This window comes from Schizophyllum commune (genome assembly GCF_000143185.2).
Source record: "Schizophyllum commune H4-8 unplaced genomic scaffold SCHCOscaffold_3, whole genome shotgun sequence".
In the NCBI taxonomy this organism is placed as follows: Eukaryota; Fungi; Basidiomycota; class Agaricomycetes; order Agaricales; family Schizophyllaceae; genus Schizophyllum; species Schizophyllum commune.
Genome location: NW_026089540.1, coordinates 3,312,653 through 3,338,528, shown reverse-complemented (window position 1 = coordinate 3,338,528; position 25,876 = coordinate 3,312,653). Strand labels below are relative to the sequence as shown.

At 53.9% G+C, this 25,876-nt stretch overlaps 8 protein-coding genes across 8 annotated transcripts; 4 read left to right on the top strand and 4 right to left on the bottom strand.

Moving 5' to 3' along the window:
• Positions 1-240: 240 nt before the first annotated feature.
• Positions 241-1,320, bottom strand: SCHCODRAFT_02597949 (uncharacterized protein; the record flags this gene model as incomplete). Its single annotated transcript, XM_003034059.1, has 1 exon — positions 241-1,320. One exon carries the CDS (start codon positions 1,318-1,320, stop codon positions 241-243), a length of 1,080 nt encoding a protein of 359 aa, XP_003034105.1.
• Positions 1,321-4,386: 3,066 nt separating this feature from the next.
• Positions 4,387-7,461, top strand: SCHCODRAFT_02492959 (uncharacterized protein; the record flags this gene model as incomplete). Its single annotated transcript, XM_050342978.1, has 4 exons — positions 4,387-6,667; positions 6,719-6,817; positions 6,872-7,132; positions 7,181-7,461. 4 exons carry the CDS (start codon positions 4,387-4,389, stop codon positions 7,459-7,461), a joined length of 2,922 nt encoding a protein of 973 aa, XP_050201904.1.
• Positions 7,462-7,655: 194 nt separating this feature from the next.
• Positions 7,656-8,390, bottom strand: SCHCODRAFT_02492080 (uncharacterized protein; the record flags this gene model as incomplete). Its single annotated transcript, XM_050342958.1, has 2 exons — positions 7,656-7,742; positions 7,992-8,390. 2 exons carry the CDS (start codon positions 8,388-8,390, stop codon positions 7,656-7,658), a joined length of 486 nt encoding a protein of 161 aa, XP_050201903.1.
• Positions 8,391-10,203: 1,813 nt separating this feature from the next.
• Positions 10,204-11,140, bottom strand: SCHCODRAFT_02597946 (uncharacterized protein; the record flags this gene model as incomplete). Its single annotated transcript, XM_003034057.1, has 3 exons — positions 10,204-10,557; positions 10,605-10,850; positions 11,030-11,140. 3 exons carry the CDS (start codon positions 11,138-11,140, stop codon positions 10,204-10,206), a joined length of 711 nt encoding a protein of 236 aa, XP_003034103.1.
• A 407-nt stretch (positions 11,141-11,547) lies between these two features.
• On the bottom strand, positions 11,548-13,371 carry SCHCODRAFT_02664927 (uncharacterized protein; the record flags this gene model as incomplete). Its single annotated transcript, XM_050346540.1, has 8 exons — positions 11,548-11,688; positions 11,894-12,017; positions 12,117-12,197; positions 12,233-12,269; positions 12,817-12,895; positions 13,034-13,174; positions 13,217-13,288; positions 13,336-13,371. 8 exons carry the CDS (start codon positions 13,369-13,371, stop codon positions 11,548-11,550), a joined length of 711 nt encoding a protein of 236 aa, XP_050201902.1.
• Positions 13,372-14,294: 923 nt separating this feature from the next.
• SCHCODRAFT_02597943 (uncharacterized protein) lies at positions 14,295-15,741 on the top strand (the record flags this gene model as incomplete). Its single annotated transcript, XM_003034654.1, has 4 exons — positions 14,295-14,526; positions 14,676-15,308; positions 15,356-15,604; positions 15,650-15,741. 4 exons carry the CDS (start codon positions 14,295-14,297, stop codon positions 15,739-15,741), a joined length of 1,206 nt encoding a protein of 401 aa, XP_003034700.1.
• Positions 15,742-19,400: 3,659 nt separating this feature from the next.
• SCHCODRAFT_02491270 (uncharacterized protein) lies at positions 19,401-22,217 on the top strand (the record flags this gene model as incomplete). Its single annotated transcript, XM_003034653.2, has 4 exons — positions 19,401-20,743; positions 21,032-21,036; positions 21,196-21,371; positions 21,780-22,217. The coding sequence occupies 4 exons, from the start codon at positions 19,401-19,403 to the stop codon at positions 22,215-22,217; spliced, it is 1,962 nt and encodes a 653-aa protein (XP_003034699.2).
• A 774-nt stretch (positions 22,218-22,991) lies between these two features.
• SCHCODRAFT_02664924 (uncharacterized protein) lies at positions 22,992-25,537 on the top strand (the record flags this gene model as incomplete). Its single annotated transcript, XM_050346539.1, has 10 exons — positions 22,992-23,038; positions 23,093-23,416; positions 23,470-23,615; positions 23,667-23,958; positions 24,010-24,234; positions 24,495-24,532; positions 24,612-24,903; positions 24,956-25,106; positions 25,167-25,269; positions 25,398-25,537. 10 exons carry the CDS (start codon positions 22,992-22,994, stop codon positions 25,535-25,537), a joined length of 1,758 nt encoding a protein of 585 aa, XP_050201901.1.
• Between the last annotated feature and the right edge of the window lie 339 nt (positions 25,538-25,876).

Sequence of the window (25,876 nt, the reverse complement as noted above, 5' to 3'; positions counted from 1 at the left end):
CATCTCCTGGCGTGATTACTTCTGAGAAACACTTGTGAAAAGCCTGACGAGCTGCCGCGGTCGAGGAACTAGCGCTACTTCGCGAACTTCCAAAACTCGTCTATTTGTTGGCACTATATATTCCCTAGCAATACAAAAACACGGACTCGCTGCGCTTCTAGCGAAGTAACTGTCTCGTCTTTGGGTTGTTTGTGTGGTCGTTTGGCGACTGTTGAGCGATCTCTTGCCACCTTAGGCGCGCTACTTCTCTGAAGCGTACGATCCCATCACCTCAATGACACGAGGGATCGCGCGAGACAAGAGCACGTTCTGTAGCAGTGCTACATGCTCTATCGCCGCCTCGGGAGGGAATTTGTTGTAGCCCGGGCTCATAACGAGCCAGTTGAGGTTTGGGACGAGTGGCGGGAAGCCCTCCCGACACGTGAGCGCATTGATGGCAGTTCGGGACATGACCTGATCTGCATTATGTGCACCTTGCACCCAAAGCGTCTCCAGGTTTCCGAGCCGTTCAAGGCTTCGAGTGAATGCGAGTGCAGCGACATCGTCAAAGTCTTCCGGGGTATCCACCGTCCTGAGGCTGAGAAGGGAGTGCGGCGCGTCGCTTGCGGATACGAGCGCATAGAGGGACGTGCAGAAGTCACCGTCTGGCAGACCGCGCGCGGAAGTGGGGGCGGTCAGATACAGGCTCTCGAGAGCAGGCGCGATGATGCGCCGCATGAAGACGTGTGATGTGATGCTAAGGTCAAGATCATAGAGGGCGGGCATGTAGATCGGCTCCACAGCGTCCAGCTCCGTCCATGGACCATCAATAGGGCAGCAGTCGGCCACGAGGGATTCAATGGTCAACCTCGACAGCAGCACAGTGCGAAGGAATCGGGAAGGGCAGGAGCACACGCCATCGCCCACAGCGATTTCCAGATGGCGGAGGCTGGTGAAAGGCGGTATGTCCATGTCACCCTCGACACGGGTGACGGAACACGTCTCGACTTTGAAATACTCGACCTGCCCGATGCTGCCCCTGGTGAAGTCCAACACTCTCGTGATGTCCACCAGATTCTCGCAAAAGTCCGCCAAGACCACCTTCTTCAGTCGTGGGCAGCTGGGCGATGCAGCAGAAAGAGAGAGGACGTCATGCCAAGGACCACCGAGATCGAGGATTTCCCAACGGTGTGCATGCGGTAGCAACTGCGCAATGAGACTTCTTTGGAAGAGCTCAGAGCGGCACGTTATCTCCAGACCGTACGGGTCAGACAGGGCTATACATGCGTCCACATATGCCGTCAAATTTCGTCCGTGGTCGTCGTTCTCGATGCGAATCATGCTCCAAAGTTTGCCGGTACCATAAGCAATTGATCGCCAAATCTTGCAAACGCACGAGACAATACAGGCAAAGCGTCCGGGGGAGTAATTGTCATCCTTCAGAGAGAGGAAGATGCCGACAAGGATCTCCGTAGGCAGACAGTATATGGGAGGATGGTTGAGAGTGAAGAGAGAGGTCGTAGTAGGTTGGTGGGTTAGGAATGAAATGAAATGAAATGAAATGAAATGGATAAACCACCGTTTTATGCGCTGCGACGCTTCAGAAACGCGACCACTTTTCGGATTCCTGTGTTTGTACACCGGTCGAGTCGGTCCGACCGTCTTTTCGACAGGCTTTCAGTGACGCTTGGCCGGATGGATTTCGTCCAGAAAAATCATGCAGCTACGGAACACCTCAATCTATCGTAATATGCAGTTTGGTGGGAGCACGGGCTGTGATCGTTGCGCTAGGCGTCCGTCAAGTTTTGGGATGCATGCCGAGCAATGTTTGGTCAATGCCGACGATGTCGGCATTACGGCATTTCGGCAAGAACTTGTCATGAACTTCACGTACACATTCTGTTGTTGGCGCTGTAGCACTTCTGTGTCGTCGTTTTTCGTCTGGTGTTGGGGTCATTACGTCTATAACTACCTGTTACTGTCTGTCTGTGTACTTTGTGACTCGCGAGAAAGGCTCTGAGCATTACTTTTCATCTTACGTGCTGACACCTTGCAATCTTGTCATGTTCGGCATCTCGGCAACTTCGTCAGCAGCATTGCCTGTCGTTTCCGTCTGCTCGTCTTCGTTCCAATCGACGATTGCGCGCTCGTCGTTCGCCGCCTCCTGCCTTTTTCCTTGGGGCTTGCTGACATGGCTTTCGACGTATGTCGTTGGCGATGCTTTCAGTGACCTTGCTCTGCTCCGGACTTGTCTGTGCGGTCAACATGTCGCCATCGATCGCGGCCCACCCTCGCAGCCCGGGGCACTGGCGTGTTCGTGCGCTGTAGCCCTCGTGTGTAAACATGATTGTAGGACATTCGGAGCGACCTGACCCCTGCAAATGTATGGTCCTGTGTATACGAGACAGACACTGCGTGTGCAGCAGGGGTCCATATCGGAGGTGCGTGCATCGCACCGTCAGCCGCTGTACGTTGCTGACGCAACGATTGCAGCAGAGCGTGGTCGACGTCCATAGGCATGGAATCTGTTCGGTGCGTGTACGTGCCATCTACTGTGTCGCAAGAACTGACGTGCGTTATTCAGCCTGTCGACACCGCTGCGGGTGTTTGCCTCTGCAGCGTGATTCGTTTGTACCGGCTCCTCAAGCTACACCTTATCCTGTTCCCCAATGGCTCGCATGTATAGCAGTAGCAGCGTGACACGTGGAAGGCGTCGACACGTATGCGCGCGTACTGTCCGCTTGCGCGCGTATCCGCATGGGGCGCTTGACTGTCTTTGGCCTTCCTGTGTCGGAGGTGCGTTATCCTAGATGCTGATACCGTGTGTAGGTTTGGGTGTGATACGCGCAAAGCGTCTTGGCGACGAAACAGCTGTGATGCTGTGTCCTTTTGGTCCGTCAATGTTGCCGTTGTAGGCGAATTTCTGTCGGTGAGTCATTTGTCAGGTTCTTTTGGATGTTTTCGGGTGCTAAGCGTACGGTTCAGGGCACTGTAGTGGGCTGGGTTATATAGTACGTCCTTCGGATGGTGCTCTGTCAAGGTCTAGCCGGTTAGGTCTGGTCGTCTTCACGATACGTCGGCGCGCGTCGTACGTCGACCGGCCGTCGGGAGGGTCTGTAGGGTGGGTTGAGACGACAATGGGCCGAGGGGTGGTAAGCACGGGGTGTATGCAATGGTGTCGGGATGACGGGATGAGCATGCTCGTCTTTGGCTGCTGCGCAAAAGGTGACCCGTCTTTCTTGTCGTCTTGAATTGCCGCCGCTGATCATTTCTTTCTTTCAGGGCGCCTCTGTACACGTTCTTATGGATATGGCATGGGTAGCGCTGGTGTATTTTAATTGACTTTCCCAGTCGTTTGATAACCGGCCCGTCGTGGTTAGCGTGATACTGGCAGGTTGAGAGTTGCGTCCCTCGCGGTGCGCCTTCCTTAATCGTGTATTCTATTTTTCTGTTTGCGAGGTGTTTCTCGTTCGCGCATCCCGTACTGGTGCGTGAGCGAGGGATGGCCGCGTCGCCTATACCACGATCTTCGAGGTCGTTGCGTATGCTGCCGGTTATACGGTCATTGGGGTCGGTTTTAATGGATGGCGGTCGACTCGCTTGAGGCCTGCTTTGGCCCGGAGGGCTTGACTCCTTGGGTAGTATCATGGCCTGCAATCGATCGCACTCCAGTACGTAGTGATTCCATAATAATCGATTTAGCTTGTTCTTGGGTGCGGTAATGTCCATCCCTCTGGCAGCCTTGACTATTGGGGGCCTGATTTCTGGTGCATCTAAGCGTGGTGATGTGGCCGGTCTCAGTGCGCTACGCAGTGTCTTAGTTGGTTGGGGTTGATATATATGTGCATGCTATAGGTCTGCTCACTTTCTATACACAGCGGTTGGGGGGAGGTGTGCACATATGTATCATGAAGGGCAACGATGGTATTGGCCATCGTCAGGGCTCGTTGCCTTGGTTCGGCCTAAACCGAATGCGGATTGGCCGTTTAGGGTCTGACCCGATTCGGGTATATCGTTTTGGGATTTTCTCATTAAGGAATATCTTCTTTAGGATGTGACCGGTTACGGTCATTCCACATTTAGGTTTTTCTGATGTGTATATATTACGTGGCAGTGTTGCATCTACGAGTAATTGTGGGATGTAGCTGTCGTAGTACAAGTTTCTATCTATTGTAATTGCTCAGTTGAGCTCGAAAGCAGCTCGAAAGGGTGGTACCGGTGCTGCATTGTTTTGCGCCTGCACGTGACTAGTGTCACAGGACACGTATTCCCTCGTTGCGTGATGACATCGCGCGACCGCTGCTGTATACTCCCTTTCGTGTGGGTACGTTCAGTTGTAACTGAGACTGCAGTGCAATGTTAGTGACCAGACTTGGAGATGACTTGTTCGTGCTGACAGTCGCCTAGATGTTGATCGACTCGTCCTCTCGTCAGCCTTCGCACGTGCTGTATCGCTGGGGTTCATTTTTCGTGTCGCGACCTCAATCTTTTGCGGCCATAGATCCCTCGCAAGCCCGCCATCCTAACGCGTGTCTTGCACTTTCCGACTTTGCGCAACCTATGAGGCTCACAGCGGAATATCCTTACGCGCCGCTCACTCCGCGTACTCTGGACGACATGGATGATCCGATACTCATGCCGTTGTCGCTTCTCTCCTTAACCGCGGTTGGACCGCACGGACGCATGCACCTGGCGGAAGACATTATCGTGCAGTGGATCGACTTAGAGTTTCGCCTCATCGCAATCCGTGATGTACTTCTGCGCGATGTGGATCAAGGTGTTCTCCCGCTTGGGTATCGTTCGTGCGCTGTCCCTACGTCCTACGGGTACAGGAAGCTGTACTCGACACGCAAGTCAGTATGGAGGCGAGCAGCACAGTCGAGGGACGCCTTCGCTGTTCTGATAGCAGAATGTCATTTTCTTGCGCTGATGAATCGGAAGCTCTTGGATCCGTCTGGGCGGGTGCATGTGTCTTCTCTGGACGTATTGCTAACGTCTGTCGGTACATTCCTCCATGACGTCTGGCTTACGACATTCGTCAACCTCTTTGACAAACCAGCGGCCGGGTTCGTCGCGTCAGTCGCAGAGGTCGAGGCTTCCTTCTGGCTGGCGCGTCTTCCGAAGGCAACACCCGTATATATCTGTTGGGGAGACTCAAAGGAGGCCGCTGCGAGTGTCAAGCGCGCGGAGAGAAGTCCATTTCTTGCGGCGTTGACTCGACCCAGTCTGCAAGACATCGCTCGTTGTGAGGATGCGTCTGCAGCACGTGACCGCGTTGCTCCGGGCCCTCCTCGCTGCCAGAGCAACTCCGAAACATACGACTCGTTCATGCGACGTAGGCGGAACTGGTACACTGCAAGCGCCGCAGTCGTTCTGCCCGCGCACGGGCATGTAGGCGTTGTTCAAGCGTTCGAGTGGATCAAAGACAGCAGGGGTCTCATGCGCCGCGAACCTGTTCCTCCGCCCTTTTTCCACAAGGCGATGGCTCATTACCTGGAAGGCGAAAAGATCTACGACGCGTCGCGTTCGGAATGGGACTTGTGCTGGGCCGAGTACCAGAAGGACGTGCCTCTCTTCAATCAAGGTCCTGACGACGAGGTCACAGGAGAGACGGGCTTGAAGGATGCTATGCTGCCGGATGCTCAGGTCCTCCACGCAGCCGACGAGCGGGAGGCTAGTAAGGCGATATGCTTGCAGAACGCTTTGGAGAGGCTATCTGATAACATGGCTGTCGCTTTCGGTGCACGCTATGGCTACTTCACCGATGGGTCCTCTGTGGTCATAGACGATGACCGACGACCGACGAGGAAGACTATAGCATGGCTTATGGGGGAGGGATTACAGTGTATGAGAACGCTTTGCTGTCTAGTACCGGAGGACGTGAGCCTTCTGCGTGCTGGGTTCCGCGTCTTGCTGTGTGCGGCCGATGGAGACGAAATTCCGACATTTGCGCCATCCGTCATCGACATCTTTCGCGACTCAGCGTGGTCGGTGTGGATCCGGGACTCATCAGAGGCGTTTCGTGTCTGTGTGGCTCGCGACGAAACATCTGTGCCGGTGTACGTCTTCAAGTTTGCGAGTAATCCGTCCGCCACGCATTGGATCGCCACGTACGACGCCGCGGTTGCGCTGATGCTTCAACGCATTGGATCGTCCTGCACCGACTCGAAAGCGCTGTTTCGATTGGCAACAGAGCTGGGATGCTCCATGCTTGTTCTTCATGGAGCTGCAGACTCGAAAGATGGCGATGCTTCTAATGGTAAGGAGACCAAGCATCCTGCTCATATGACGGGGTCGCGGACGGGGGAACGTGCAGTTCTGGGCGCAAGCACGCGTGACGGGCTGGCCGTTGACGATATACGTGTTGTGGCTGGCAGCTCCTCGTCTAGTCGCTCTCCCTCGACATCTGGCCTCAGATTTGACAGAGGTTCGGAGACAATCGACAACGACTATTACGCGGCCTGCAGTGCGGAGTCGAAGGCAGATGCAACTGGCTTATCACAAGTTCGTGCTCCGCGGGATGGCGCTCGTGAAGCTGTCGAGCTCACTGCGGGCTCGTCTTCAGCTGTGTCGAAGTCACAGGCGGCAACCCTCTCTTCTGCTTCGCCCCTCCCAGTCCCTCCCAGCAGCGACTATCGAACTTCTCCCGGCGTTGTTGATGCTGAGAGTAGAGGTGAAGCTGGAACAGGTAGGTACTTTGTACGTTCTGAAAGCAAAGCATCTGACCGTATCTTCGTAGCTGATACTCCTGTCGCTGCTGTGAGCGCGTCTAGCGAAGCAGGGGCCCCTATGAAGCGTCAAGCGGCAGGGGCTTCTTCGAATGCGCCTTTTAGCACCGGTTCGCGTCCCGGTCTAGGTTGGCGTCCCTGGAACTATCGAGTAGACCACATAGACGTGGCAGAGTACCTCCGTCAGCGACGGTTGCACTTCACTTTGCAACGCGCTGCAGCTATGTATAGGCGAGGTGGTATATTGGGTCGCATCGCTCGCGATCTGTTTTTCGCACAGGACTTCCTCTCAGTCGAGTACGCGCCGGCGTCTTCTGGGAAACCACTCATCGTCTGCACCTTTGCGGACGGTACTACGACTGCAGACGAGGATATCACCACCGAGGACGAAGACATTTTGATCGGCACTTATTTCGTCGCGAATAGTGGGCATGGTCTTGAAGTCTACTTCTTACGCTGACGTCGTTTCGTAGACCCAGTAGACCGGTTTAACACGAAGAAGGTCACGTTCTGGCCTACGGAGTTAATGTTCAATACCAAAGGTCCTTATTGTGGCGTGTGGACACGTGATGCAGAGGAGTGGTACCTGCAGCGGAGAGACGCTTTGTATGCGGACGGGGAGCAGGGTCTCACATCGGATCAGTGGCGGTCCGCCTTGCACTTTGCGCATAGCGCGAACAAGCTGCATAGAGGCGGGTGCGAGATCGCCGCTCGTTTTGTTGAGGCGCATCCGGATATTTACTCATGTGCGTGACGGTTTATGGCGCTTGTCGAGCGTGGGACGTAAAATATGATTGCCTGGGTTTTGCACTGCGCGGTTATTCGTGTGTAGAGACTGCAAACGTGACGATCGCTGCCATCATTGTGGACATGCTAGTACGGTGACGCAATTTATTGCATTCTCCATCAAGGATAATGTGCCATACACGTGGTTGACCCGTTTGCAGATCACGCAAGGGTCACGAGATTGTCACCAACGTTACTGAGTCTATATCGCATGTAGTAGCCGAAGAAAGCGAGCGAGCGCAGCGTATGCTCATCGTTATTGTAGCAGATTGGATTATGATATTAACTTGTCTACGCAATTACATGTTTCTGTCTACGGATTGTCTATACTATGTATACGTAGCGTTCTGATTACACGCGGCTGACCGCTTCCAAGAAATACAACGGCTATATACAATTCGCTTCCTCCTTCACTATATGACGCCTTAGTCCTTTGGGAATACAACATTCTGCGTCGAGTTTTAGCCTCGTGCGAAGGGAAAGACAAAGACAGCTCACGTTCGCGGCCACGTAGAGAAGTTCGTCCGCGGCGGTCTTCGTGCCTCCGACGGCGGCCAGACTTACCACTCCATGCATATGTTTGAACGCGTCTGATGCTCGCAGGCTGGCGTTGGTTGAGAGACCCTTAACGGACGCGGGCGTAGACGCGATGCCGGGAGCAGATAGTTCACCGAATGCGCCGATGGAGATGCGGCCGTGGGCGGTTTTCAGATGCTCTGCGAGACATTCTAGAGCGTATGGGCGGCCTGCCGTGAAGTAGACGATGGCCTCGCAGTACGCGCATTGGGCGCATTGGTCGCTGAATCGCAGCACTGCGTCCGATTTCTCCAGTGCCATCTTGCGGGCGTCGGCAGTCCTTTCGCCGAAGTCGATGCGTCCCATCATGTAAGAGGCCATTGGTAGTTGAAATGAAGTACTTGACGTATTGGATTACTCTACGGCACTGGCTAGCTAGAGACTTACTAGGAAAGCAACGGAAAGGGCGCGAAAGATTGGCAGGCAGCGATGTTGAAGTCGGCGCCTAAGAGAAAAACGTTAAGCGGCGGGCGCGGAGTTGTACGACGCAGATATATACTGAGAGAGAGTACGTGGCAGGGAGTAGCAGTGCAGATAGGTGTACGAGTCGTCCAGAGGCAGGCGGGACAGGAAGGGACGGGATAATGGGACGTGCAGGGAGTGCGGTGAAGTGTGTTCGGCAATCACCGAGTCCGCGGCATGAATGCCGAGCGGCGCGTGCACCACGTGTGCCCGGCTCTTTGCGAAAACGCCGCGGTGTCCGAGTTTGCGGCGATCACCGGTGGCGTTCGAACAGCCGCCGACAACGACCGCGGGCTCACATGGATCTCTTTTCGTCGGACGAGTTGCGTGCGCTACATCATGGTTCGTTCTTGGAGGGCGCGGGTCGCATGAACGCGCTCGCGAGCAATCTTATCGACTTCGCAGGCAATGTATGTGCTCGTTTCCAGTTGTTTCTCTTTCGACGACTAATGCAATATAAGGACGTCGTATTCCAGGCGTAGTTATAGGGTTCGGGACGGGGTGGTAGATGTCTTGGAAAACTCGTTGTATATTTTGCTCGCGCACGGACGTGTAAAATCGGAATGTTGCGTATATAGTGTAGCTTGACCGTACCATAGGATCTGTTGTTTGATAGCCTTTCTAATGTTACTTTTGAATATGAGTGGGCGGTGTCGGTGGCTTTCTCGTCCACGGTTCTTTTTCGAGGTGTGATCTCTTGCGGGCGCAAATTCACGACGACGCAGAAAGTCCAGCACCTTTCCATTGGCGCATGCTTACATTGATGCGTGTTATAAGCAGCCTCGTAAAGAACAGTTCATTACATGTTACATTTCCTCTAGTATTCCCTTGAGCTGATATCGGGCCTTGGATAACTTAGCTCGTGCGACTTTGAGCTCCTTTGCGAGGGTCTTGTTCTAGTTATTCATCAGTACGGTTGAGTCTTGTCGGAGTGAGGGTATTCACTGTTTCTTTCAATCGCTCTCTCTCTCTCTTGTGGTGTCTCCGTCTCTTTTGTTGCGGAAGTCCTGCGTTCGGGTGATTTGGGCTTTCAGTTCCTTCAGCTCGCGCTGTAATGCTTTGATCTTGTTGCCGCGAGTGATGACAGTGCCTTTGAGGTGTGTCGTAGTCTGATCTTCGCTGTCGACATCGATGGGGATGTGTTTTGAGGTACCTGGGTATGGTGGCGGCGCTAACAGGGGTAAGCCTGGTTTTGTGTACTCGACTGCACCCACCATACGTCGTCATCCGTGCCGTCCGTTTTGCGTGGTTTAATCATAATCTTGATGTTGTGGCGAATGAGGCTAGTGGTACACGTGAAGGACGATAATATGTGCCTTTTTGTGGCGTTCATTGGGTTTGATTGTTCGTGTGTACATGCGCTCAAAGGTCATGTGATGTCGGTACCGCCCCGCACGTGACTCTATCAGTGGATCGTGTTCGTGCGCTCTTCGTCTACTGTTGTTTTTAATGAGAGACGTGTTTCCTCTCGTAATCATTGCAAAGTGGGTGATAATGACGAAACTGCTAATGGTGCGCTGAGAATAGTACATAGCTGATGATTGCACTACAATGGTGGATAGAACTCCTCTCCGTCTGTGCTCCTGCTCGCATCACCTGCTGCTTTCTCTGACGAAGTATCGCCCTTCTGTTCGCGTCGGCGTTGCTCGCGACGTCGTGATAGGCAGCTGGATTACACTTGTCTATTCGCGCGATGAAGAGCTTGTTGAATGAAATCCGCGTAGTCCATTGTGTTCGTACAGTACTCCTCGGCGTCTGTCATCACGAAGTTTTTTGAGCTGACGATATCAAGCGCAGGATTAGTGTGGTGCCGGATGGTCTCTACGAGGAAGTGACAGCTGGTGAAGGGGCAGCGCTGCTTGGCTACATGGTTGGAGCATGCGCCCACTTCGGCGAGAAACGAGCCGCAGTCGCAGATGCAGTAGTCGTGACCGTCGCGACATAACAAGTGACCACAAGGAACGATGTAGGACGTAGCTGGTGCATTGCACATGCAGCATGTACCCAAGCCGGACATGGATGATTTCTGTAGATTGTCAGTGCCTAAAAGGACGGCGAGGCATTGTCATGCACCCATCCGTTCGCTATGTTGCTCAATTTCTCACGAACGACGACATACTCCCGCATAGTATCCTCGTGATCAGCGCGCTCACGAGTGAGTGCGGCATTTGCTTGGTGCAGCAGTGTTGTGAGGTGGGCGACTTTGGCCGATGCTGCTGCGAAGTTGGTGTTTGCGTGAATGACACTGTGAAGCAGGGCATCTCGCTGCGCTTCCGCCGCGTCCTTTGCCTGAAGAGTGCGATCAAAGAGCTCCGAGAGCTGCGTCGCGTGTTAGTTGGTATCGCCCTCGCGAAGTGGATCATACCTGCGACGGTGTTAGGCCAGCCATCGGTCGTTCCTGCTGGCATCTCCAATCGTCTTATACGCAGCGGCGGTGTCAATGGGTGTAGTGCGCTCATTCAAATGACCCACGGCTCTGTTCATGTCAAATGACTTACCATGCTGAGAGACCGCAGAGGAATGGTTACTGCCCAATACTTTGGCGCGCACTCGAGATCATATTTTCCCACCGTGAACACCGCGTCCGCTGTTATGAAGGCATCGAGCATGATACCAAGCGTTGGCGACCGACAAGAAGGCGTCAACCCTTGGTGATTGCTTTTGGATAGATGTTCGCCATGACCCGCGGACTTGCGTACGCGGATGATGCTCGTGACTGGGCAGCATCGCGGCCTCGTGGTTGGACCTGTCCGTCTCCGTTCATGATCCGTGTGGATCGGGGCGGCGTCCGTCTTGCCGCCGTGGTCCGTTTTTTGCCTTCTACGACCACGCTGGTCATCCTGCTCCATCTCTTATCATGTTGTTTGCGTACGGCTCGTACTTCTTGCAATGCTACTCGCTCGTTGTATGAGACTTCATTGTTTGACATCGCGCGTAATCGTTAAGAAACTAGCCTCCGTCGGGGCGCGGGCAATGTGCATATATTGTGGTATCGAAAGTTGTGCATAGTATGTACTCAGGCATGTATCCCTTTCTTCTGAAGATCTTCGAGCATTGCATCGGCGTGATCCTTGGTCCTCGCGCAGAATTCCTGAGCGTCGCTGAGCACCTCGTCCATGCTGATGACGATTTGCGCCGCTGTATTGTCGATCGGTACCTGATGGATAATGGGGACATTGCATCCTGCGACGACGCAGTGAGTCGTGCTATGGGCTACGCAGCATTGCTGATGACCGCATGGGTCCGCTTGAGTTATCGCCGGCTGACGACATACTGAGCATCGTGGAAGGTCGGCTATCGTTTCACTCTACACGGGCGGTTGTTAGCTGGACGGGTCATCGTCGTCGGCTGTTGAGACGCACCCAGCCATCTGCTAAGAACTCGAGCTTGGCTCGCACGTTGAGGTAGGCGCGTTGGGTCCGCTCATGCGTCGCCTGCTCTTTTCGCAGCGCTTCAGTAAGTACGGTGATGGTGTTCTGGAGTGAGCTGATTATCGCATCTCGTGATGCGTTGTGGTTGTTGTCCATAGCGCAGGTAGGCTAGTCGATGAGTAAGTATGTGTCTGGTATGAGATGAAGGGCGTACCGTTGACGGGTAGCGATGGCGAGTCTTGCGTTTATTGCTTTCTCCGCGTCCCTCTTATTGGCGGGTACATGCTCGGTCGTGCTGTAAACTCTGATAGTCTTTCCCCATGTTCTCACAGGGTACGCAGGGTACATGTCGAGTTTAGACGCCGTGCTTAAAATGAATAGGAGCGTCCTTATGTGGGATGAGCAGGTGATCAGAAGTGGTTCTGACATCGAAGAGTACGGGAACATAATGGGCGGTAGTGCTGGACATAACCTGCTTTTTTCGTGATGTGCCTAACACCGCGGCCAATGAAATCCATATGGATGCCCTCTACCGACAGCGAGCGCCCGCCGAGCATTGAGGTGACGCTTTCGAGCTACGAGCCTTAGCTCATAAGCTGTGAGACGCTGAGTTTGCGCGTCAGATAACCGTTCAAGTGAAGAAGTACGTCGTTCGAAGGTGAAATATTCAAGAGTACATTGTCCGAAAGAGTTACAATTCGCAGCGCTCGTGCCCTCCCTCAATTCATGCAGTCGTTCTCCATCCTGCGCTCCCGATTGGCGGTGATCTTGTCGACGAGGTCAGCCTGCGCGGCGACGTACTCGGCAGCTTTCATGAGATGGGGACGAAGATCAGAGAGAGCCATATGCGGCTGCCCTCCGGTAAGAGGAATGATGTCGGACGCGGCGCGGGTGCACGAACGGACGGGACACACTTTGTCCCAATGATGAGAAGCGCAGGGTGGATCGCTGATGCTCCGACGGCAGTTTCGACAAAGGCGCTTGCAGCACCCACTGGAACATAAGGTATGACCACAGTCCATGACGCGATGGGTCGCTCCGTGGGTGCACTTCGCGCACGTCATGATGCGGGAGCGATGCCGTTCCTGCTCTGTATGTCGGAGACGTTCGAGTAGAGTGTTGGCGACGTACCCAGTCCTTTGCGAGACCGTCCAAGACGAAGTACATGCGGAGTATTTCGAGCTCTCGGTCGTCGATGATGTCGTCCTTCTCCTTGACCTTGTCGATGAAGAACTGCGTGCGGTGGCGTGAGTTTTCGAGATCTTTATCGGTCTCCGCGAGGGTGGCTTTGAGGTCGTTGAGCTGTCAATTGACGTCCAAAAGTGCGGATTCAGCAGCGTTCTTGTCGGCTAACGCTTTAGAGATGATCTCGTACGCCCCACTCTGCTAGAGAGACGTCAGAACGATTGGACACAATCTCCGTGCGTACTTACAGACGTGAGCTGTTCAAGAGGGCCAGAAGAAGACATGAGGAGCGGCTTGGATGACTGTCGAAAGGAAAGAATCGTGGGCTCACGCAAGTGATCCCCGTCTATATTCCTTCGATGCGAGCGATCAGTCATGACCTGCGCCAAAGTTCGAGTTCGGTACAAGGATTTCGTGGGAACAACGCGAGTTAGAGCTGCTGCTTACCCTGGTTTAGTGTTCGTATGACCGTAGCTGGGATTCGCCGTCAACAGCATGTTGGGGGATTGCTCGATGGGATGAAGCTTGTCCGCGGCGTCTGTAGGGCAGAGGGTATGGCCGCCGTGCAGTCGGAGTGTAGTATTGACCGGAACTCGTTGGTTCACCCTCACGACAAGACCCTTTTGTATTGGAAGTGTATGGTGAGCGACGAAGTTACTCGATAGGGAAGCGTGGGACATCGGATGACAGCAATGCACCTCGTGGGCGCCCTTGACGGAGTCCCCGTTACATCGTGTTCGTCGCGGCGGACATCGGTGACAGATTCACAGCACCCTTCCTTAATCGTCAAAATACAGTGCCGATAAGGTCCAGAGTTGAAGGTGGGCGTGTGCGTGTCATGACTGCGCGGTGTTTCTGGTGCATACAGTCGCGGGGTACAAGTAATTTGTGGCGTCGGCTGGATCGCAGGTCCGCAGGAATCTAGATTTGTGGCGCTCGTCACCATCGTCATTCGGCATCGTGGCCAATAGTTGGTCATTGCGTGTGCCATCAGTCTATTGTCCTCTATTGGGTAGGAAAGTCCCAAAGTCTTTGGCTCCTTCGTAGCGCAGGATTCATTCAGTCTGACCATGTCCGTCTCTGTTTGCACGGTGTGTTTGTGGAGTTGATTGAAATGCCTTCACCCGTGCGACCTAAGAGCTCGTAAGCATGCTCACAGTCCCTAATTTCACATCATCTGCATCTTTCCTGACCGCGACCTGTCATCATGTCGGATCGTCCTTGCAAGCTGACTAGCCTTCCGCTGGAAAGCCTTCTACTGGTCGCTGATAATCTGCCTCGGCACGATCTCGGAAAGCTGTCGGAAACGAACATGCTTTTCGCGTGCTTGACGCGAAGGGAGCGACTGCGGGAGTTCGTAATGTCCCCCAGGTCTTTCGTGGCACTAGAGAAGTGGGTGCACGTAGGGGCTCTCTATCCTAAGATTTGCGCTTGTCCCGGTGCGTGGGGCGCTGCATCGTGGGGTCTTCGTTCTGACGTTCACTAGGGAAACGTTATTGTCGCATAGACATCGAGGATCTCAGCACAATTTCTCCGATTTGCCGTACGTGTTCATTCTTTGAGTATATTCATTTTTAACTCTATGCAGCAAACGTGCAGGAGGACTTTGGCTCTCACGTCAAGAGCATTGTGTTGCCGGAGGAATGGACGTCGAAGACGAGGGCGCTATTTGTCCTCCTCAACCATCTGGCGCCTTCCGGGTTACAGTCGATCAGAATGCGTTCGCATGGCTCAAAGTCATGGTGGACGGGCGCGAGGCAAGCATGGGGCGGGTACGATAATGGGCAACTGTTCGCGCCTATCAAAAACCTCACTCTCGAGTGCCCCAACCTCACGTCCATCGTTTCTCTGTTTTCCAAGCAAGCGCCGTCGACTCGCCAACTTTTAGCTCACATGCCCTTGACTCTGACTCTTCGAGGGGCACCGGCTGACGAAGACAGCGAGATGGAGTGGGGTGTAGGCTTTGGTGGCGGCTGGGGGGTTCAAGCAGCTCCCGTCGTGCAGTGGACGGACGATCGCGACAAGATCGTCTTGCGAACGAGACACCTCAACGTTGAAGTGAACACGGGGATGGAGCGGGTGCTTGATACCGTGTATTTCTTTCAACTGCACTCGCTCAACGTCTACACTCGCATTTTTTCCGACTGGACGCTCACCCTGCGTCTTCTCCGTGACAGCCAGACTCACTTACAGTCCTTGCGCATATACGGTATAGGATCCAGTATGTACAGCGATGTCTTCGAGGTTATGAGATCTAACCCTTCGCAGGAGGCCAGGTACACTCAATAGAACCGGTGTTCTTGGGCAGTCTCACCAACCTGCACATCGATTGGGAGCTTCTGGCGATCTTTCGTTCCATGGCAAGGTCCACGGTTGTCGGCCAGGTTACGCTTACGATCCATAAATATGTCGCCGACTATGCGACGGACGCCGAGTTCGACGTAGCCGCGGAAGTGTTGACGACCGACCATTGGTCGGAGATCGTGGTCGTCGAGGATGAGTTCTGGGGAACGCCTGGTGAGCCCTACGAATGCACTGAAATTGTTGACTGACATACTGAAGATGCGATCACTGGTCAAGCGATCCGTCGCGCGGATTTTGTCGCTAGAGCGCAGATGCAAAACCCGCCAACATATGTTACCAACTTTGTTTGAATCTTAGCCGAGTATATGTGCTTCGTCTTGAATTCCATTGGACTGCAGCTCATTATATGGGGTGAACTCGCACCATCGCTTGCGGTGTGCGACAAGAATCTGATACGCCGTCATGCCGGTCGGTGTCTGTTCTCGTTGTATGTCGCGTTGTGGGGTCGCTCGATCTGCGTGAACAGGTCTTGCTTGCGGCGCGTGCGAATGCGAATCCGTTTCCGGACTCTTTCATGATTATTGGCTCGGAAGCGTTACTGATAGGTACGGTTATCCCGCTCTGCCCCGCGTCGCGCTGTCCGCAATGATTGACTATTGCTTCGAGCGTGCATCCGTTTTGTGCAAGGTGTCTCCCGATTGGTGTGAGCCGGGCTTGTGTTGATGTCACTTCGAAGCCTACTTTTGTATTCTGTACTCGGTTCCTTATTCTGACCAGGTCGCCGTACTCCCCTTTTTCGCAGGTGTCGATTAAGAAGCACCCCGATGAGTGCGGATGTCAGTGAGCGTCGATTGAGTTAGCGTCGGCGCGTGCGACTTGAACGATGCTCTATCTGTCGTTCAGCACCATGCTAGGGGCACACGGTCCAGCTTCCGTGCAATCGGTCTTACCCGGCGACGGGCACGCTCCTGCTACAGTGCTGTTCAATTGAGTAACGCCCAGCGATCCTAGGTACGCAATATACGTCGTGTCGATCTGTATGTAGATCATCACCACGCTCTCGGCGCCTCGCGCGCGCTCAACTCCGGATTGTGTGTGTCTTTGTTATTTTCGCAAGGTGACGACACATCCGTGTGAAGAATCGCGCTGTCTTGTAGCGCGGAACGTCTCCCGTGCGGGTGTTCAGTGAATCTGAACATGTCTTTACGCGCCCCGGAGAAGACTAAGAAGATGAAGAAAAGAACGGCCCGGATGCGCCCGAGTGAGTCGGGTTTTGCCTTCGTGCTACGCTTTCAACATGTTTAGTCGAGTAAAGGTCAACCCTCCCTGGGGAGTCCCATGAGACCCATTAGGATCTTGTCCGTAGGAGAAACCTTGACCGCGGATAAGGCTCTCCAGAGAGAGATCGACGACCGGGAGACCACGATTCAGAACCAGAAGAAAAGCATCAAAAGCTTGTCGCGTCGTGTTTCTTCCCTTCGTCATGCAGAAGCCCAGTTGAGCCGTGCGACTGCAGACGCGGAGAAGTGGCGCAACCTTCATTCCAACTTAGAGGCGGAGGTCGCGCGCCTGAATCGTATGGTATGTTCCTTTCCATCTATAGCCTTCTGATGAGATCTGACCCGTGTAGATTGTGGCCGTAAAAGGTCATGTTGCTTCTTTGAAGGGGCTCGAGGCGGAAATGAACGAGGCACTTCTTGGCGTGTAACTGTACACTGTTCTATTGCTTTGTACGCATGCGTTCTTGGCCATTAGGAAATTGTAAGAACGATTATGGCTGTCTGATAAGCAGACGTGCACGCCATTGGCGCGCAGATGGTCTATTGGGTGTATGAGTGAGTCCAGGTAAGGTAATGGGGTCGACAATCGTGGGTGCGGACGAGCAAGATGTCATCGTGTCAGGGTATACACGGTCTTTTCGTGGTCTGCTGTGCTGCGCGATTGTGCTGTTCTTGTTATTGTATATATTGTCCAAAGGCGTTGGATCTCAACGCTTGCTTCTACAAGTTGAACAGCAAATGTCCGAGTCACACACGCCGCTCGTACGTTCATCATCTTGAAGGTGGTCTGAATCTCATTCGGTATAGCTACCACCTTACAGTCGGTCCGCGTCTGACCCGTCGGTTATTGGCTCTCGCAGTGCATCTGCTAGTGTGGTATGGTTGAGCCGGGAGCTTGAGGAGTACGAGGGCAGGCTGTCGGCCGTCCTTGAGTCTGTCGGCGTAGCGGAACGAGCTCTTCAGCAATTGGTCCGTCGTTTTTTGTTTCAACTCGTTGTGGTTTGCTCACTGGTCGCGCGATAGGCACATGCTATGGGGTGCAGTCCATGCTCATGTGGTTCCTATACGACGGACCGGGTCGTACCGTGCGGCCACTTTGTGTGTTCGGATTGTTGTGGCAGACGAGACGCGCAAGGGAGCGGCTTCTCGTCGTCGACTTTTTTTGCGCCGCCTGGTTTGGATGTGCTTTCATGTAAACATGTGACGTGTGGACGGCGTATCGATGGTGTTGCTATACCGTCTAGACAGACAGCCTCCGACGCGCACGCCGTGTCTGTTGCGATGCTTTCTGAAGTTGGGCAAGCGGTCAGAGCGATCCATAGCTCTGCTTGCGCAGTTGCACGGTGTACTTAGTGACCAGCGCACGTATGCTACACATTGTACCTAGCGATAGTGAGAAAGCACGACGTTAAGCACTATACACGCAATGCTCTCAATGCCTACTCTCTCCCATGGCCGTATCATCCCTGGCGCTTGGTCGTCTCCGTCTTTGCCACGTGGTTACTCAGTCGGGCCGGCCCGTTGTTTGGTAGTGTATGGTACCGGCCGGCTCGTGGGTAAGGACGCGCTTGTGTCTTGCTCTCACTGCTTTTCTTCGTTGTTCACCACGTCGCGATCATCCGAGGAAGGTTGTTGCAGGGAGGAAGATGGTGTTCTATTGGAGGTGGTGTGTTCTCTTGTCGAGCGCTGCATCGGTTGACATCGAGACAGGTTTCGCGCGGTCAGGCGTCGAGGAACCCGTTCTGTTTCTCTACGTCTTTCCGCGGGTCGTGAATGCGCTTCGCTCCCTCTCCCTTCCTTTTTTCCGGTGCTCGCCCCTATGATCGTACGACTCTGAGCGGCTGCGCTCGTCGTAGATGCTGCGAGGCTGTGTGGCGGCGCCAGCCATCCCCACGCCCGTCGCCGGCGACCGCGTTCGTTCCATGATGTATTCTACATATGGCGCAGTACATGATTAGTGTAGATGTTCTTGTAGGTCTCTATGCTGCGGTGTATGCTCCTTAGAAAGTATCGTTCATTCTCGCATTTGGACGACAGGGCCACGTTCCTCGACCAGCGGTGGAAGAGCGCTTCGGAAACTCCTGTTGCTGTGCAGATGACGCCATGCTTTTACATGCACGGCGCCAATCAATTCTGCGGCAATAGAGATGCTGTCAACCGTCCGAGATGCGCGGCTTCTTCAATGTTCGTTTATCAGGCCGCGATCGTGTATTGTGCGCGCCCTCAAATCTGCAAATTGTCCACCTCTGAACGTGCATCTGACATGCGCAGGCGAGGAACGGTTCTTGCGTCGGTGACGGAAGTGTGTGCACGCGGTGCCAGGCTGAGCGCGGGGTCGTGCAAGAACTCAATGCACTGTTGGCGAGTATGCTACTGCGCCAATCCATCGTTTATGTCAGTGGTAGTTCGAGTGATTAAGTTGCATGCAAGCGCGCTACTCTCAGAACGCTGGCGCCGCCATATGGGTTGCTACTTGGTGTCGGCTGTAGTGGGAATATTTCATCGCATCGGGATATTCACTTGCACGTTGTGTCGTCGCGGGATTCGAGCCATTCTGTTGGTGTACACATTCGGTGGCCCGCGTCGACTGAGAGTTTGTAGGTACGCGGAATGTTGATTGACTGTACGCGGCGTCCGCTTTCTAGTATAAGTCACTCGTTCTGGCATCGGTCGATATCGACACCTCCTCATCTTCGTATCTGTCTGACATCGCCGCGCGCCTCTCCGCTATGTCGTCGACTGATAACTACTACGCCTTCGTATCTCTTGCGTCCTTGCGCAACCCCTTCCGCAGAGATCTAGCAACGGAACGTGGGGAGGCGTTGACGCGGACGCTGACGCATCTGCGCGGCACAGAGGCGGTCTTATCTGCTACCATTTCGTCTCTGCAGGCGGATCGCGATGCAGTCGCCTTCGAGTTAGCCAAAATCTTGGCTCTGCGAGCGCCCGTGCGCCGCTTGCCTGTCGAGCTTCTTTGTATGATATTCGAGATGGTCGCAGGCTTGTGCAGGGACGCGGTCGAGATTGGGCGTGAGGTCGCTGCATTGCGTAGCGTATCCGCATTCTGGGCTGACGTCGCCGATATGACTCCGCGGTTGTGGACGCGTGCTTTCACGGTCCCTTGGCGATCTTGCCAGTCACACCTAGAGCTCAATGCGCGGCTGTCGCGCGCGCTTCCCATGTCGGTGGAGCACACTGTGGCGGACGCCGACGACGTCGCAGCCTCTGCACTTCATCACCTACTTGGCTCTGAAGCGAGGTGGAGTACAGTTGCCTTCCGCGCTTCTTGGGGATGCTTCACCGCCAACGCACACCCGCATCACTACGCTCTGTTAACCGCAGCTAAGCTGTGGTTAGAAGGCGACGCGGATCCAGGAGCGTTGCGGTGGTTGCAGCATGCGGTCGGGCTCGACTCTCTAACTCTCGTTTGTGATGACTCTCGGATGTCCGGTTCGTTTGTGGTAGACGTCCCTGTGTGGCCTCGCTTGACGTCGCTGACTCTGGGTGGTCTACGCGATGGCACTGTTCGGTTCATTACCTCGCTTATCCGACAGTGCGCGTCAGTCGAGTACCTCCGCGTCGATTCTCTCGTCGACAGTGTGGACAACGACATCGACGTGGACGACGTAGCCATCATTAGTATGCCGGAGCTGTGTACGCTCAGACTCGACAACCACACCAGCTTCGTGTTGGTGGTCATTTGCGCGCCACGTCTGCGGCAGCTGACTCTGAACGACTTTGACGACTATCGTCTCGGTATCGACGACCTCCTCACTCTGCTGAGTCGCTCGGAGGCTCAGCCCAGGCTGGAAGAACTGCGGATAGCTCGCGTTGATTCTGGTCTCCCAGACACATCGGGCACACTTATGCAGTGTTTGGGGAGCCTGCAGTGGCTGAGAGTCCTCGACATCGACGACTGCAGCGCGTACACCCAGTCGTTCGGCAGCGAGCTCTTGTTTGACTCTCTGACGTTTCGGTATGGCTCTCCAGTCCTTCTACCTTCGCTGGTCATTTTTGATTATCGTCCATCACCTGGCGGCATGTCGGTCGAGACCGCGGACGCGTTGCAGAGGTTCGTGACGTCAAGGCAGGGACCACATACGGTCGGCACTGTTGGCATTCCTCCTGTCGACGTTACTGTCAGCGATATTTGAGGGCGAGTCTTTGTTACACCCTCCAAGCGATGTCATGTACTAACGGTCGCGACGGTTGTAGATCGATGTCGCTCGGTTTCTGTGCAGATTCGTTGCCGCTGCACAACCCTTGTGCCGAGCAACCGTTTTCGAGGTCTTTGCACTTGCTTGCTTACCGTGACGAACGTTTCTATTCTTCTCTTTCTTGTACTCCTATCGTTTGACAGCACCTGTAAGATTGCATACCCCTCCTTTGCGACGACTTCTTGAACGACGCGCGCCTCCCGTCGACTGCTTGTATGTAGCTTCGTATATGTATCGGATTATTTTGACTGTACTTCTTGTATATGTACTCGAATTCTGCTTGAACTGCTTCGACGGTAATTGCTAGTAGCTCGAGCGAGCCGTACGCTTGATGAGCTCGTCCTGTGGGCCATGCATGTCCGCGGGCAGGTCGATGTTCACTTCCTCGAGCGTGTGGAGGAAGTCGATGGGCCCATCGAATTCCGTGCAAACGCGGTCTTGGACGGCGTCGAAGACCTTGTCGGAGCCGGCACGCAAGAAGGTGTCCTTTAGGACGGTGGAGAACTGAGACCGCCCAGAGCCACGTTCGTAGCACGTGACGGATGTGGCGTCATAAGCCGCTCCATGACTAGGGACAGTGCAGCGGCGAATGCATGCTACGAGAGGCCTTGAGAGTGGAAACTAATCTATAGGGAGGTCGTACCATCTTCGTGCTCTTTCGCAGGCTTCTAACAGCGACGTCTTATAGCAACTATGTTGTCTATGTCATGTAGATGTCATTTGTGCGTCGGCAATAGCGGCGTGCTTTGAAGTATACAGGCGCACAACAAGTTCAGTGGTATATAGTTTACTGCTACGCTCAATCGACTCGAGACGAGGTGCAATGGCATCTTTCCGAGGTGTGATACTGCGCCTACCCTCCGGGTTTTCGCTTGAGCGGTCTTCTTCCAGCGAGTGACTGTACGCTCGAAGGAGGATGCAAGCAGACTGCGAGATCAACGGGACATCCACTCCTTTGCTAAGGAGCTGCGAATGTTCTCGTGCTTGAGCCTACTGCGCACGCCGGTACTGGTAAACGTCGATACGGTTCGCCTACGACTTGGGACGACGTCGGAATCCAGGACGGATACACGCGTCTTGTGGTTCTTGAGCCGGTTCCCCAGACTACGGAATCTCAGCATCTCCGCGGGCTTCACCACCGTTGAGGCGTTGGACGTCACCCTTCGAGGGGTTGCGTCTGCCTTGCCCAGCTTTCTTCTCCAGCTCGTCGTCAAAGCACCCAAGGGTCCTACTCTTATGCACTGCGCGGAATTCCCTCGTCTCCGCTTTCAATTTCGTCCGTTCTTCATGTTGCCGTTTAGAAGTGCCGTTAGCTACGCATCGACTTGATCGGGTAGTGTGCACGCATATTAAGCGAATACAGCAAGAATACAGTCTTCTTACCTTCCCACGCAAATGGGAAGCGTATGTCTTTCCCAGTACATGCTCCGTGGCGTATGGATGTAAAGGCGTTATCTTGCGTCCGAGGCATGCCGGTAGTACAATTGTACTCCGAGAGTGGCTTATACGCCTACCTATATGCTCGTCATTTTCGCTCTGGAGTGAAGTCGTCTCCGCGCATCATGGGAACGCCGAAGCGCACGTTGACTGAACTAGAAAACGTTCTCCTGTTATGGCTCGCCGGCAGTATAATGACCCGATATATCCGGTTTGGGTCGGAACTAATTCGGCTTGTTCATCTTTTAGGGATGCGCCTAGAAAGGTTTGACCGGTTTCGGTCGTGATCGAGCGGGGTTATTCTGATTCGGGTTGGCCTTACCGATCCATTCCACGGGCATTCGACGACTGTCTGAATCGCGCAAAAGAAACGTGGTGTGCTCTGTAGCACCCGCACGCCAAGGGATAATACGCTCGTACGAGGATTGAATCGACTTGTTATGCACCTGTTTCGCGGTGTGTCATTTATTTTGTATTTACGGAACTTCTGCCAATCTATACGCTCTTCGAATTTGCTTCTATCCGCTTCCGCCTCGAAAAGGGGTGGTGATCGGTATATATGGGCACGTTTGTCGTGGGGTACACGTACGGACCGGTCGGCGTCGTTTGCTGTGCACTTCGTTCTTCTTTTCTCCTCCTTTTTGGCTGCTCTTTTGCTCTTCCATCATGTCGGAGTTCCTCTGGAACGGTCGGAGGGTTACTGCGTTCGATCTGTGGGTGTCTTCGTGTCTTGCTCAGTGTCACCGGGTGCTAATGGACGATCTCAGAATGGATTTGCACGACTCCATTCTAGATAGGTTCTCCGAGAAGGATCTCGTGTCGTTTTCGACCGTCAACAGGGTGAGCAAGCGTATAGTCGACGCGTATAGTCGACGTTGTTACGATCTCCGACGCGCTCTTCGTCTATGGATGGATATGGAAGACGTGGACCGTTTCCGGACTGTCATGGACGCCCATGGCATCGTCATCTCGGGAATGTTCGCTCTCTTCTTTTTGATGCGGCAGCCTGTGCGTGGCCAGCCGCTGTTGTTGCTGGTGCCTCGTCGTAGCACGTACGAGCTTTTCGATTTCGTGCTAGGCCTTGGCTATATGTAAGTTTGTACCATCTACATATTAGACTGTTCCCTAACGTGTATGTATGTAGCCGATCGCGGCCCAACTCGGTAAACTCTACGTCGTTGAGGGGAGAGAGACACAACGACAGAGTCTCATTCGTACGGGACGCCCTTGAAATATCCGTCATCGTATGCGATTTCGGCGTGACACAGACGTTGTTAGACTTCACAATGAGTGCGTACTCCCTTTGTTCGGACTTTTCAAACCGCAAGCTGACTATCCTAGCTTGTGAAATGAACGCCATAACCGCTTACAAAGCTTACTCTTTCTACCCTCGGACGACGTTCATCGACCGTGCCACGCTCGTGTTCGATGCGAGAACCGCTCATTCGCAATCTTCTCTTCCCCTTCTTTTCCCGACCACGTTCACTCCTCACACGGGAAATGTTGCGGTTGGTGGTTGGACCAGGCATCATCGCGTCCCTGCCGAGGCTGCGTCCGACTGCGATGACGAGTTCGGGCGTCTGTTTCGTTATGTAGGCGATAGCATGACTCGTGTGGTCGAGCTCGATTCTGGGTGCGCACACTTCCGACGACGTACCTGTAGAAGCTGACGTGGTCATTTCAGTGTGGGTCGCAGCGGCCTGGCCGACGGTCTGCAGAGCAATTCGTGGACCCTGCGGTATCGACGATGCGACCGTGAATATACTGGGGGTTGGATTTTCTCGCATCCCGTCCTCGCTCAGGTCATGTCGTCATATGCAGCATTCGAAGAAGTCGGTTTCGCTGATCGGGCGGCTCGTACGATGGCGGAGGATGAGTTGAAGATATTTGAAGAACGCGCAAACACCCGGTGAGAGTTGCGATCGCGTCGATTGAACTGTGCTTATAACAATTAGGACGAACACGTACAGGGACATTCCGTCTCTGCTGCGACATGTGCTTGCATTGACTGAAGCTTACATTGGAGGGAAAAGTGCTATCGACCACGTTGCATCGTTCTAGTGGTCACATGATCGTGACTTAAACGGGTCGTACGTGACGATTACCAGGTGTATTTTGAAATACGACGTCTACGCGCTTTGCTCTTCTACATTTCTCGAGTCTTTGCAGCTCTCGGTTGTTGGATGGCAACCTTTCGGTCGAGAACGGTGCCTCCGCTGTCCAGTGAATGTCGTACGCGCTTTCAACCTGACTTATCTTTCTAATTATATTTAATTGTGTTCACAGATTGTGACGTCGTGTTCGTCGCGTCGGACGGTATGCCTGTGACTGTCAGCCGTGCACAGTTCTTGCGCGCTTCCGACTTCGACCTCCCTCGCTCTTCTTCGCTTGGTTCTGAGTCTATCGTGTTCCACGCGACAGAGAGTGCAGATGTTCTCCGGCTCCTATTTAAATTTGTTGCTTTGGAGTATCCCATCGACGTCGATCGTGTTCCTTTCGACCTTGCGGTGGCTGTAGCGGAGGCCGCTGAGAAGTATGTCGTACACTCGGCGAGGATTTACTTCTGCTCTTATATGAAGTTCGTTTTTTTCATCTTATAGGAGTCTGCCTCCGTGCTGAATCGATTACAGGGCGAGATGCGTTGAGCAACCGTTGGAAGTCATACAGTTTGCGGCGCGATACCGCTACGATGACATCCTCGACGCTGCTGCGCCGTATACTGTGGGTGGCGATTATGTCCGGGTCGAAAAGGCTTTGCCGCCGCGTCTGTTTCGCGCATGGGTGGGTGCGACTTCGTGCTTTCCGGGGGGAAGACGTCTGACGGTTTATCGGATCACGTAGAAGGCGTACAGTCATGGTTTCCAGCAGATCGCCCACGTTTTTGTGCAAGAGCTTGAGATGAAACCTTATGACCATTACAAACCGGGCGACGGCGAGCAACCGTGTGCGTTGGGATTGTATGGTAGAGATGCATGGCACCAGATACGCGCCGAACTGTGTTACGAACTTTGGCGAACTGGTGGAGTCTGTCTTTTCTCGTTAGATAGTGTATTCTCTACTTGTACTGTCCAGCGCTTGGATGCCTGTCGGTATTGTTCTGTCGCATTGACTGTCCGCCGGGAGGCAGTACAGCGAGCAGTGGCCCTTCGGCGGAAGCAACATTTATTGTCGTCATACGTACGGACATGTACTCCTTTGTAATGCTAGTCTGAAGTATGACGTTAGCACGTATGTAGCATATTACTATTGGTCGCGATCTTTGTGTTGTCGGACGACCGATGGCCGTACCCGCTGGGCAGGCGGTACGAGTGTGGGTGTATGCTTGGCCATATGTATCCGTCAAACGTTGATCACGTGGATGCCGGGTAGTGTAAGTTTCCTATTCCATCAATTTGGAATACTTCTGGCCTTGTCGGACGATGCCTCCTATTGCCCATTTTCGGCCACCTCGCCTCAGCCTCACGCTGCTGTGCTGGACTCTGGAAGATTCGGACGCGCTTTTGGAAGCTATAGTCGGCTCTGGATATCCTCGGCCGGGAGTTATCGTGGTC